The sequence below is a fragment of the Leuciscus leuciscus genome (assembly GCF_965113295.1).
Source record: "Leuciscus leuciscus genome assembly, chromosome: 2".
Classification (NCBI taxonomy): domain Eukaryota; kingdom Metazoa; phylum Chordata; class Actinopteri; order Cypriniformes; family Leuciscidae; genus Leuciscus; species Leuciscus leuciscus.
Window position 1 is genome coordinate 25,491,906 of NC_138726.1, and position 13,670 is coordinate 25,505,575.

General features: G+C 43.6%; 1 protein-coding gene across 1 annotated transcript; it reads right to left on the reverse strand.

Annotated features, from left to right (window-relative positions):
• Positions 1 to 10,996: 10,996 nt before the first annotated feature.
• On the reverse strand, positions 10,997 to 13,315 carry leap2 (liver-expressed antimicrobial peptide 2). The gene is made up of 3 exons (XM_082148923.1): positions 13,157 to 13,315; positions 12,575 to 12,741; positions 10,997 to 12,009 (listed from the first exon to the last, which is right to left on the reverse strand). Exons 1-3 carry the CDS (start codon positions 13,223 to 13,225, stop codon positions 11,970 to 11,972), a joined length of 276 nt encoding a protein of 91 aa, XP_082005049.1. The 5' UTR covers positions 13,226 to 13,315; the 3' UTR covers positions 10,997 to 11,969.
• Between the last annotated feature and the right edge of the window lie 355 nt (positions 13,316 to 13,670).

A 13,670-nucleotide genomic window follows, 5' to 3' on the forward strand; every position in this document is an offset into this window, starting at 1 on the left:
TCCTGACGTCATGCTGAACATGAGTTCAAATGCACTATGCACATATGAATCTTTGGGGAGGAGGGGTGGGGGTTCATTAAACACACGAAAACAAAGATTTGGCTATATTTTGTTATGTAAAACAACGAACAAAATTTGATTGCTATTATGTAGCCTATGGAAAGTATAGGCTACAATATAGGCCTAGGCTACACAAACAGAAAAATGGGCAAACAATAAACCTAACAACTTGCAATTTAAAACTGAACTGGTGCAATATAGTCTCTAAGATTCAAGAAATAAAAAGGCAAAGGGAATGTAAAACACTTGTTGACACTTTTTCCTTTGTTACTTCGTTTTCCCCTCATAATTTCGTTGGTTTAATGTATTTAGCTCAGGCTATTTTATATATTTTGGGTTAATTAGATTATTTTCTTTGGTGCTATCATGATTGCAACGGTAAGAACACTTTGTAAATCCTCAGCCTATGTATAATTCTTTGCAAGTATCCAGTGTTGTGTAGCATGCATAAACATTTAGACCAATGCTCAGTTATTTCCTTTTGCCAAAAGCACATTCATAGAGTTTCAAAGAGAAGTGTCTCGCTCGTGTCCACTAAGTGGCAGTAGTCACACCCTATCATGTTTCTAGGTCAGATTTCAATCATCATTCTATTTGTTTTTTTAATTTTAAATTTGCTTGAAGGGATTATTTGTTTGTTTCCTTACATCTCAACTTGATGTCTCAGCTTACCAAATTCAGATGTCCTCTGAATTTCAAGAAAAATTATCGGAGTTTTTTTTTTATGTCTGCTCCGTTCATCATCTCACCTTCCTCCCTCTAAGCTCTATAGTGGGGCGGCTAAGCGCAGATTTTCATCAGAATTGATCACTTAGCGATAAAAGCATGAAATTTGGCATGAAGGCTCACAAAGAGGGTCTGATCAGATTTAGGACCGTAGGCGCTCAAAATTTGGCCCCTGGGGGCCATGTCGGCCATTTTTCAAAATGGCCGCCAAATATGGATTTCGTAATGGGAAAATGAATTAAAAGCTGCCAGAAACATAAAATGCAATAACACATTTCACCATAAATACATGTAAATATGAGCACACTTTCACATAGAAGGTCTTTAAACTTTAAAATATAAGATATGTTTTAAAAAAAATTGAATATGGCCACCAAATATGGATTTCATAATGTCATAATGGATAGACGACAGAAATTAACTATTAAAAAAGTTGCACATCTAGTTCATTTTTAAACAAAAAGGAAAAGAGGTTATGATATCTATCAGAAATGATGTACTTTTTAAATGTATATTTAAATATTTAATATTAAATTGTGTGCATATACTAATACGGATCATTTTTACTTGGTAGTTTGTCAGTGACTCCTCCTTATTCAGTCAGTAGGTTTCATCTTGTGGTGGCCACAGTTGAATATTATTCTCTTTAAAATCTAGGGAACTGGTGGGATGTTTTACTCTTGACTACAAGTGGGATAAAGGCAAAGTCAGTTGAATGTGTTTCTCACTGTTACTCAGTAAAAAATAGTGTAGGCTAATACTGCAAGTAAGCAAACATAACTCAGACAGGCAAATATAACATAAAATAGATTTTAGTCTGCAGGAATTTAGAGTTTAAATAAAGTAGGTGTACATTTCCACAGAATTTCATTTAGGCTGGTTATCTAAACTAGCTGCAATTCAATCCTATTTATTTCATTGTAACTCTGTGCTCTCGTATGGCTAGTTTATACCACTCAAAGCTAATCTCAGACAATTCTTTGCTCTCCAAATGCTCTCACCTTGACTAGAAATATTAATTGTAAGAACTGTTGAGTCCTGCTGGATTATTTGCAAGTGGTTTAGTAGGTAGGCCTACACATCACATTGTAGACCGAGTTTTTCCTCACAAGAAAAACGTAAATTAGCACGATTAGCATGATTACCACAATTAGTCAATCGATTTAATCTTTTTTTGTGCCAGTTAAGTGAAATAGAGTTGCCAATATTTTTTTTAAGGTATTAGCACACATCTTTTAAGTTAGTAGTAGACCTCAAATACAGTTCCACGTCTTAAGAAAAGAACAGCATGTGAAAAGGGCAACATATCAGGGTGGTCATATTTGGGGCCAAGTATTACTGCCTTCTCCTCATTTGCCTAGTAGTCCATCTAAATGGGGGTGGGTCAAAACAGAGGATGGCAGTTTTGAACCATACTGGACCTCACTAGCTGAAGCATCTAAAGCCTGCTATGAACTTATTGCCTGCAAATGTACAAAAGGCGGTATTAAGCAATGCAAATGCAGAGCAGCATCACTGCAGTGTACTGCTTTATGTTTATGTGAGGGAGAATGTCAGAGAGTGTAAAGCTGTGTTATTCATTTTTTTGCTTCTTGACCGAGATAAAAGTGGTCATTGAATTCAGCATGGAATTTTATAATCTTATATGTTATGTTATTAATTAAATCTTGTGTTAATATTCAAAGCTCAACTGCTGAAGAGTTGAACTACTGGTTCTTTGTTCTGTTTCTTGTTATGCAGGCCTACATTAAAAAGACAAAAAACAAACAAAAAAACAACAACAACAACAACAACAAAAAATGTATCCTAATGAGCTGGCACCTTGCTGTGGTGGATTAGCTTGCGTGTCTCTTTCCATGTCAGCTGTTTAAAAACCTTTTTGTATCACCATTGGTGAATTGCTTTGGTAGAGACCAGACAAAGATCAGCTCTTAATCACTTGTCACTGTGATGTCTAATTTTGATCACATAACATGAATTTACAGATAATTCATTAACCCATGTATAGTATTTAGTATTACGGGAGCAAATTTTAAAACATATCTTATATTTTAAAGTTTAAAGACCCTCTTTGTGAAAGTGTGCTCATATTTACATGTATTTATGGTGAAATATGTTATTGCATTTTATGTTTCTGGCAGCTTTTAATCCATTTTCCCATTACGAAATCCATATTTGGTGGCCATTTTGAAAAACGGCCGACATGGCCCCCAGGGGCAAAATTTTGAGCGCCTACGGTCCTAAATCTGATCAGACCCCCTTTGTGAGCCTTCATACCAAATTTGATGCTTTTATCGCAAAGTGATCGATTTTTGCGCTTAACCGCCCAACTACTAGTTCCGGGCATTTGTGGCCACATAATTTCCCGCTTAATTGCTCTATCCCAGTTAATGTTGTTATTTTGATGTGTAGGCTAAATATATATATTTTTTAATAAGTACCTTATTACTGAAAAGTAAGGTTTCACTTTATTTTGATGGTCCCTTTAACACATTCTGCTAAGTAACTTTGCACCAACATGTCTACTAACTCTCATTAGTAGACATGATGCTTGGAATGATGCTTGGAAATCGTGAGATGAGACACTTATAACAACATAAATAGTGAAAAATAAATGAGTCTTAGTTAGAGTGTTAGTTGACTGGTAGGGTTAGGGTTATAATAAGTTGCCATGTAGTTGCAAAGTTACTTAGTCAGTAGAATGTCTGTTAGGGGAGCATCACAATAAAGAGTTTGCAAATATTAAACAGACAGTCTATTAATAAACAATCAAAGTTAGTTGACATGTAGTTGCAAAGTCACTTATAGTCTACAGAATATTAAAAAGGGACCATCAAAATAAAGTCCTACTAAAAGTAATAATTATGTTGGGACATACAGTATAAGATAGTTGCCTTCATGTTTCATTTAGAAAAGTTAATATTTTCATGTTGTTTGGGTCATCTAGTGTTTAGCACTTAAAGCACTCTGACAGTCAGGAGGAATGACAAAGATTAATAGGTACTTATCTAGGATTTTATGAATTCCATAGTTCTTTGTCACTCAGAAGGCATGCTTAGACTGAGGGTCAATCTGCTGCACAGCTCTGCCACCATGTGACTTCATATATTCTCTTGATATATCTGTCTGGCAGCAAAATTGTCAGTGATAAATTGCCCATTTCAAATTGTCATTTGAACATGAGCAACACTGATTTATAGGTCTCTGAACGCTATCTCTATTTGTTGCACATGCTTGGCTAACCTTTTTGAAGTCTAGGTCTGCCATATCAGCCAAATGGCTGCTGTGGGCTGCGTGGGTCCCTGGTCTCAGTTCAGAAACCCTGATCACACCTCTGAGGCTTGCATGACAAATATGTAATGACTGATCACCACCTTGGAATTATACGGTTTTGCATTACATTCGACTTTGTAGACAAAACCTTTTTGTTTTCTAAATAAAAAGTCCAAAAAATGCAAAAAAGGTCTTCACTCTAAAAATACTTTATTTGTTACAAACAGGAGATAAAGAATATACAAACGTTACGGCTCTTTGCCTTCGTCAGTGTCGATATTTTCTTTGTCTCCTGTTTGTAACAAATATTCTTAGAGTTCAGACCTTTTTTGCATTTTTGTACTGATATATAGCACCTAATTAGCTGGGAGAGCGCGGTGGGAGTACCCTTACGAGAGGTTCTCTCGTACTTGGGTAAGTATCTTACGCTAGGGGAAAACCTCTTTTCCTCGAGATATTGAAGCCAAAAATTATCCTTAATTTTGCAATAATGTAAAACGCATTGCAGCAGCATGCAGACATGGGCGAGACAGCTCGCGCGCCCATAGGCTGCTCTGCGGCAACTGCACCAGCCTATCGACAGAGGCCCCTCATGACGTCAGGACCAATGAGGGTGCTTCGCGCCCATTACGTCATGTCCCGCCGAAAGCGGGTGGGGCTAGGGCTATAAATACGGCCCAGAGAGGCTGGTTTGGTCAGTTTTTCATCTCTTCAGCGGGCTCACGCATCACTGGATCCTGAGAGGAAGCCGCGCCGTCTGACTCAAGCACCCAGCGGGATTTATCTGCATCTGAAGCTGCCGGTCGACAACTCGCCGCCTTCAGTCGCCGTTCCTGCTGACGCTTTCCGGCGTACATATCCTTTTCTCTGTTACTGTGTTTTGTGTACGTGTGTGTGTTCGCCGCCGCGACACACACTCTCATTGCACTAAAAGAGCCGGGCGTCTTTTTCAAGACGCCCCTTTCCCCCCCCAACCCGCAAAGCTCGCCGGTGCGCCCGCTTGCCTTGCCTGCTTGGAGGATGATACCTGCTCTCCCTCTGTTCGAGCCGCGCAAACCGCGCCGTTCACAGGGGATGTCAGGAGCGGACGGTCACGGGGCTAGCTTTCTCTCTCCCTCTGTTCGAGCCGCGCAAAATGCGCCGTTCACAGGGGAGGCTGGAAGCGGACGGTCGGGGTTAGTTTTTCTTTACGTACAAGAAAGCTACCCTGCCTCTGCGCCCCATTCACGCGTCAATCACCAGCGAAAGGAGAAAATTGTGTTTTAGTCCCGCCGAGGCTGGACTGACATGAATCTTCTCACACATTTCTCAGTTCCCTGATCAGGCGACTGGAAATATAAATATTGCAACGCCGAAGAAAACATGTTGACGCTGTTATATGCTCGTGCATCTGAAAGCCTTTGTGTTCCCCGCTGTGGCTCAGTGGCGGAATCTTTGTTTTTTCACACGAGAGACCGGTGTTCGAATCTCGGTCTAACGGCAGATTAATTATGCCTCCAATGCTTCGCTCTGTCAGTTCCCTGAAAGGCGACTGCAGATGTGCATTTTGCAGCCAACGAGCGCGTTGTACAACCCGCTCGCCTGCACCCAAACACCGTTTCTATGGTTCCCGTGCGCCACTGGCGAAAGGAGAAAAGAGTGTTAATGTCCCGCTGCGGCCGGGCCGAATTCTATTTCTCATTCCCCTCTGAAGTTCGGGCGACTGGAAATGTCATACTGCAGTGAGCGAGCCTGTTGTAAGGCACGCACGCCTGCAAACAAAAGCCAGCATGTTGACGCTCTCTGTTTCTATGGCAACTTCTCGCTCGTTCAGTTCCAGTAAATGCGACTGTTCCAGTGTATTCTGCAGTAAACAAGTCGGCGACACAGCCCGCTTGCCTGCACACAAACGCCGCTTTACGGCTACCCAGATAAATCCCATAGAGTGTATTCTCTGGTGTTCCGGCCACGGCCGATGGTGTTATGAGTGTAGACAAAATGCCCACTGCCTGCCCAGTGCTCATTCCTACACAGAAACACAGGTTTCTCTGATAATACTCGCGCTATATAAAGGCCTTTGTGTCTTCCCCTGTGGCCCAGTGGCAGATTCTCAGGTCTTCACGCGATAGACCTGTGTTCGATCCCGGGTCTAGCGGCAAAAAAAAAAGTTCCCTGAAAAGGCGACTGCAGATGTGTAATTTTGCGGCCAACGAGCGCGTTGTACAACCCGCTCGCCTGCACCCAAGCACCGTTTCTATGGTTTCCGTGCGTCACTACCTCCATTCTCACACATTTCTCTGGAAATGTCAATATTGCAGTGGACGAGTCTATTGTAATACACGCACACCTGCAAACAAACGCCAGCATGTTGACGCTCTCTGTTTCTATGGCAACTTCTCACTCGTTCAGTTCCAGTAAATGCGACTGTTCCAGTGTATTCCGCAGTAAACAAGTTGGCGACACAGCCCGCTTGCCTGCACACAAACGCCGCTTTACGGCTACCCAGATAAATCCCATAGAGTGTATTTTCTGGTGTCCCGGCCACGGCCGATGGTGTTATAAGTGTAGACAAAATGCCCACTGCCTGCCCAGTGCTCATTCCTACACAGAAACACAGCCCGTCGCACAGGGCTCGCACACATGAAATCGACCCAGATCGATTGCGCATTAAATGTGGTAAATGTGCCCACTGCCCAGTACCCACAAACACTACGTTCTGCATGTCTCAAGGTTTCTGTAAAACGAAACCAACATGCATTCGCTCTGCTCAGGCAGACAATGCTCTCAGTGTTGTAAATGTGCCCGCTATCCCGCGCCCACATTCACACATAGACATGACAGGTCTTACGGGACTCGCCCAGCCCTCCCCCTCTCGGTTGACCACCGCAGAGGAGTCGAGCGCGGGCAATCTGCCCGCTGTTATCAGCGCGCCCCCTGCCTCAAATGTCATAAGCGCGACGCTTATGTTGCAGCACACTGAAGCCCCTCTGTCGCTGAGCGACCAGAGCGCGCTTCGCATTCAACCCCTAGCCATTCGTGCAAACGCATGGGCAAGGCTACCCGGGGTTTCGAAGTGGGTGCTAGACATTATAGAAAGAGGCTATTCGCTACAGTTCGGTCGACGCCCGCAACGCAAAGCGGCGCGAATCGATACTACGGTGAAAAAGGAAGTAGCACACCTACTTCGGGCCGAAATAGCGAAGTTACTGAGCAAAGGGGCTATAGAACCCCTATCACAAGCTCAGAGCGAAGGGGGCATGTACAGCAGATATTTTCTGGTACCCAAAAAAAAAAAAAAAAAAAGATGGGGGTCTCAGACCCTTTTTAGATCTAAGACGACTAAACAAAGCACTTCTGAAACGACGGTTCAGAATGCTCACGACCAAGAAAATCCTCTCGCAAATTTGCCAAGGGGACTGGTTCATGTCGTTAGATCTGAAAGACGCTTATTTTCAAATACAAATAGCGTCACGTCACAGGCGATTTTTGAGATTCGCCTTTCGAGGGCCAGGCATATCAGTACACAGTCCTGCCATTTGGCCTATCCCTGGCACCTCGTGTATTCACGATGTGCACGGATGCAGCGCTCGCACCCCTCAGGCTCCGAGGCATACGAGTGCTGAATTATTTGGACGATTGGCTGGTTCTAGCTCGATCACAGTCGGAGCTCATAGAACACAGGACCATATTACTCGATCACCTCGAGAATTTAGGTCTCACAGTCAATTGGGCAAAGAGTTCACTGTCTCCCAGTCAGAAAATATCTTTTCTGGGCACAGATCTGGACTCGCTGTCTATGACAGCACAGCTGTCGCCGCAGCGCAGACTAGGTATTCAGCGCATGACAGAGATTTTTCGCCACGGCGCTTTTAGTCCCGCTCAAAAAGTTTCAAAGGATGCTGGGTCTCATGGCTTCAGCATCCTCAGTGCTTCAGCTGGGTCTGCTTCGCATGCGCCCGCTGCAGTATTGGTTGAAAGCGCGCGCCGCGCAGAGCTTGGACCTCCGGTCTCGCGCGCCTCAAGGTCGATCAGAAATGCGTCGCAGCTCTGAAACCTTGGACAGTGACCGACTTTTACCGGTCAGGTGTAAGCCTGGGGACTTCCTCGAGTGTGAAGGTGGTGTCTACGGACGCCTCAACCTCGGGATGGGGAGCGCTGCTCGAGGGCAGACCGTTATTCGGCCAGTGGTCGGAACGGGAAAAGCTTCTGCATATAAACTGCCTGGAAATGATGGCAGTCGACAACGCGCTGAGGCGTTTTTGTCCCCAGATAAAAAGACACCACGTCTTGGTCCGTTCGGACAACATGTCAGTGGTGGCTTATATAAATCACCAAGGAGGTATCAAATCCAGAATCCTTCACAGGCTGACGGAACGCCTCCTGGTCTGGGCTCAGCACAATCTGCGCTCGCTCAGGGCAGCGCATGTGCCCGGCCATCTGAATGTGGGACCAGACAGACTGTCCAGAAACAATCTGCCGACAGGAGAATGGTCTTTACATCCACAGACAGTCAAAATGCTATGGAGGACATTTGGTAGAGTGGAAATAGACGTATTTGCGTCTCAAGAGAACGCTCATTGTCAGGAATTCTTCTCCAAGAGCAGGGATGCGCTGGCTCACGTCTGGCCCCGCTGCCCGCTCTATGCGTTTCCCCCTGTCACGCTCCTACCCCAGGTGTTAGAGCGAATCAGGGAGAGCGGATGCCCAGCGCTACTCGTCGCCCCATTTTGGACAAACCAAGTCTGGTTTCCAGTCCTGATGCAGCTGACGAGGACCGCCCCGTGGCCGATACCGGTGAGGAGGGATCTCCTCTCACAGGCGAACGGCTCGATCTGGCATCCTCGCCCGGAGCTTTGGTCCCTACATGTGTGGGCCATCAACGGGTACCCATTAACCTCCCAGCGGGAGTGTTAAACACGATCACGCAGGCTAGAGCTCCATCTACGAGGCGGCTCTATTCCTCAAAATGGTCTGTGTTCACTAGCTGGTGTACAGCGAGTGGCACTTCACCCTCACGCTGTGGGGTGCCGGAGGTTCTCTCCTTTTTACAAGAGCTTCTGGATAAGGGCAGAACCCCATCCACGCTCAAAGTTTATATGGCGGCCATAGCAGCGTTCGCTGAACCACCGCTTGGCCAGTCATTAGGAAGGAACGATCTGGTCATTCGCTTCCTTAGAGGAGCTAAGAGGCTGAACCCTCCCAGACCACCCTCAGTTCCCGTTTGGGACCTTTCCACGGTTCTGGAAGCCATGAAAGGTGCCCCATTCGAGCCAATACAGTCAATAGACCTGAAACTCTTGTCTTTCTAAACAGTGTTTCTTCTGGCTCTCGCTTCAGTGAAGCGCATAGGGGATTTGCAAGCGCTCTCAGTGAGCACGACGTGTATGGAGTTTGGGCCTAATGACTCGAGAGTCATACTCAAACCAAAGCACGGATATGTTCCTAAATCCCTCAACACACCGTTTAGGGCACAGGTTATCTCCCTGTCGGCCCTGCCGGTATCTGAAGAGGAAGGGGACGCAGGCTTCCTTTGCCCGGTCAGGGCGTTAAGAGCCTATGTGTCTCGCTCATCTGTTTTCAGACAGACGGAGCAGCTCTTCGTTTTGTTCAGCGGACGTTCTAAGGGACTAGCTGCGTCAAAACAGAGTCTATCCAGATGGGTAGTTGATGCTATAGCGCTAGCTTACACATCCAAGGGCCTGCAATGCCCGATAGGTGTCAAAGCGCACTCCACAAGAGGCATGGCCTCGTCGTGGGCTTGGTCCAGTGGGATTGCCTTGCAAGATATCTGTATGGCGGCAGGCTGGGCCTCCCCGTCTACATTTATAAGGTTCTATAACCTTGAGGTTCCCGCTTTGCAAGCTAGGTTGCTCTCGGTTTAAATTTTCAGTATTGCCCGCCCGATCCTATCGGCTCAGGATGCTGAAACCGCTAGAGCGTCGATCACTGATCGTATGTATACTTCTATGGGCAGTGCGTAAGTCCCCCATATTTATCAGTCCAGGCCGTGTTCGCCCTGGCTGTGTGGAACACTTGATATAATATGCTCTTATCAGAGCTCTATATTACAGGAATGATGCTATTCTAGCCCCTCTTCCCGGATTCTCTGTGAGTCCCTTGTGATTAGGCACTATATGAGCCCCGGGCACCTGCCCTTGGGACTTTAGTGTTATGTCTCAAGCACGCACGGCGTTTTACACTGTGTTCCCCTAGCGTAAGATACTTACGCAAGTACGAGAGAACCTCTCGTAAGAGAACGTACTCGGTTACTAACGTAACCTCGGTTCTCTCTAGAAGAGGGAACGAGTACTTGCGTATCTTGCCGTGCATGCGTCATGTTCTGATTCGCTTCTGCGATGAAAAACTGACCAAACCAGCCTCTCTGGGCCGTATTTATAGCCCTAGCCCCACCCGCTTTCGGCGGGACATGACGTAATGGGCGCGAAGCACCCTCATTGGTCCTGACGTCATGAAGGGCCTCTGTCGATAGGCTGGTGCAGTTGCCGCAGAGCAGCCTATGGGCGCGCGAGCTGTCTCGCCCATGTCTGCATGCTGCTGCAATGCGTTTTACATTATTGCAAAATTAAGGATAATTTTTGGCTTCAATATCTCGAGGAAAAGAGGTTTTCCCCTAGCGTAAGATACTTACGCAAGTACTCGTTCCCTCTTCTAGAGAGAACCGAGGTTACGTTAGTAACCGAGTACGTTTTGATGAAATACAAAATCCCAAAAAGTTACACAACATAAAAAACATCACATATTGTAAATAAGTTGTCACGGTATAAGAATATGTGAATAACTAAATTTTGACAAAAATGTCAGATAGAACCTTCTAATTCCAAGGTGGCATGATGTGGCGGGGGTTTTACTGTAACCGCTGCTGAGAAATATGCTGTATGGCAAACTGCAGTGATCTGTGCAACTTTGAAGGCAATAAATTGAATTTGTGACATATAGGGAAATTTCTCAGAACACGTGTTTATTTCAGAACTACAAAGTTCACTCATATGAGACATGCACATATAGAGTTACAGTACAGTAAATATTACCTCTTATAGAGATATATATAGTCAGATACATAAAAATGGAGCTTTAGATGAACTGTTGAATCATACAAAATGAAAAGAGAAAAACAATAAATAAGAAATCCAATATTGAAATGATGCTTGGAAATCGTGAGATGAGACACTTATAACAACATAAATAGTGAAAGATAAATGAGTCTTAAATTAAATACTACAAACGTGAGCACACACACAAAGGCAAAGGATGGAGGTAAATGGTTAATAATATATAGACACGATCAATAATGGCAACCTTTGCACTTTCTCTGTCCCTTTTCTCATAGACTAACTTTGGTTCAACGACTTTTCGGTTGAGCTAAGGCACTTCACGGTTTACGCTTGCCTTCACTTGCATATATAGCTTTCAAGTAACATGATCTAATACTACAGACCAGTTTCCATGTTTAGACTGAGCTTAGTCCTGAGATGAGCTGTTAGTGGCAAGGGCCATACTCTACTCCAGGTATATCCAGGACACGGACTGGACTTAATCTGGTTCAGGGAATCTGGCCCAAAATGACATTCTTCATAACATATACTGTATCACCCTCCCAGCACATCAGTCTATCAACAATGTAATTTGAATCTCACTAATAATGCTTCCTGTATATAGCAATACACTGTGCATGTAGGTTATGAGGAAAAAGTCCACGTTATGTATACCTTATGATAAGCCCAATCTTCAGAACATTACCTATTGCCTCCTTTGTGACTTTAGAGGAGTCAGTCCTAGCCCTAACTATATATCTAACTGATGATTAACTGCACATTCACATTCAGTTGCCCCTGTTGCTCATTGAATCAAGCTCTTGTCATGCATGATGGTGTAAAAACGTCAGATCAGAGAGGAAAGACGGAGTCTTCATTTTAGGAATTAATCGGTTGGCTGTAGGAACAGTGGCCTCTCCTGTGGATGAAAATATACATAAAGAATCAGTGAATATAGTTCTCACATTTCTTGTTTAATAGTCTGAAAGTACCAGCAAGAAAAAAAAAAAAAAACTTTTAATGTTTAACACTAGAAGTGCCAGAATTCCATAACTACTAGAACTGCCATCATTTTGACCGCTAGATTCCAAACTCTATATCTTTATCTAAGTCTATATCTTTATCTATATCTATATCTAAGTCGGCATGAAAAGGAAGTTGCAATAGTCTTTTCTTCCCTATTGTGACGTATATCCAAGTGAAATGGCTTGAACAGGAAACAACATAAGGCAGGACTTGATTGGAATTGTTTGGATGGTTTTGGTTTTGATCTAATGTGACGGGTTGTCCCGCCTCGCGAGAGATGTCGTTGCAAGAGGAAGGGGAAGTTATTTTGGTTAAAGATTATACAAGGGCAAGTGGATAAAAAAAAAAATGTGCACAGATAAATCATTTATAATAAACACTGCAATACTCCATTACAAAAAAAATTACAATTGTCCATTTTTCACCTTTGTCAAGGTGACTTTAAGTGATGCATTTACCTGCATATTCCTGTCGAGCACTCATAGTCGTTCTGGCAGTAGGCACCGTGAGGTTTAGTACCCATGATCCTCCATAATGGGGTCATTCGAGCAGTTCTCTTCAGTGACTTTTGAACTTTCTGCACAGAGGAGGGTGTGTCCAACTGTGGCAGAGGGCTGCAGGTCACCTGAAACACACAATGCATAAATGAGCTCTACACTAATAAAACTTAATATCCATTTCATAAAATAGATCAAATTATACAACCCTTTCTGCAAGAGTTTGACTATTAGTTTGATCATGTCATTTTAATTTAACAGCAAAATCTAAATAAACGAATAAACACAAGTAAATTAAAACAAACCAGCATTGTAGCTCCTTCCACCATTTAATATTAAAAATGTAACAATAGCATAAGAGCATAAAATATTATTTTAATGCTATTCTTTTTTTTAAAGGAATTCCACTTAAGTGAAAACTGAACACACTAACAGAAATATAACCAAACTGAGATGGTGTAAAAGTCAATAATTTAGAGAGCCACGAAAAATAATTTGTAGCTAAATATTAAGAATGAAAAAAAATTTAATAATCATAATTACCTGCTGGACAATCACCAAAAACACCAGGCACCAGGCTAGAAGAGCCCCTCTGTGAATGTGATCCTGCATGCTGATTGAATAGATTCAGTTGCTGTAACAGAGAAACTGACGACAGAGATGATATACTGTCTTATATACCCTCCAGTCAGCATAAGAGACTGCCTCTCCCTCATTCCTCTCACTCTCTCTCTCTCTCTCTCTCTCTCTCTCTCTCTGCTTTTTCATTGCCAGATGTGGCATTTGTTTGCTTAATGTTTGTGACTAGGATAATCTGATGTCCTCTGGGACTCTGGGAGAAAATGCAGCCAAAGTTGAGAGAAGCATAAGGAAGAACGAGAGGAATGAAAGATAAGAACAAAAATCAGACATACTGTAGGCTTTTGGACATGTGCTTGTCAGCATTTTAGAGTCCAATGATGTAAATCTGCAGTTTCACCACAGTTTGTTGAATTGTTGATAATTTAGACAGCTATGCAATGGTATACTCACCGATTTAAAAACCTGATGTAAAAAA

Bases quoted from the DNA above. Each gene is read 5' to 3' on its own strand.
- leap2 (XM_082148923.1), bottom strand. From the start codon at position 13,225: ATGCAGGATCACATTCACAGAGGGGCTCTTCTAGCCTGGTGCCTGGTG. The intron at 12,742-13,156 runs GTAATTATGATT...TGTGTGTTTCAG, and splicing joins TTTTGGTGATTGTCCAGCAG to GTGACCTGCAGCCCTCTGCC. The intron at 12,010-12,574 runs GTAAATGCATCA...TTTCATCCACAG, and splicing joins TGCTCGACAGGAATATGCAG to GAGAGGCCACTGTTCCTACA.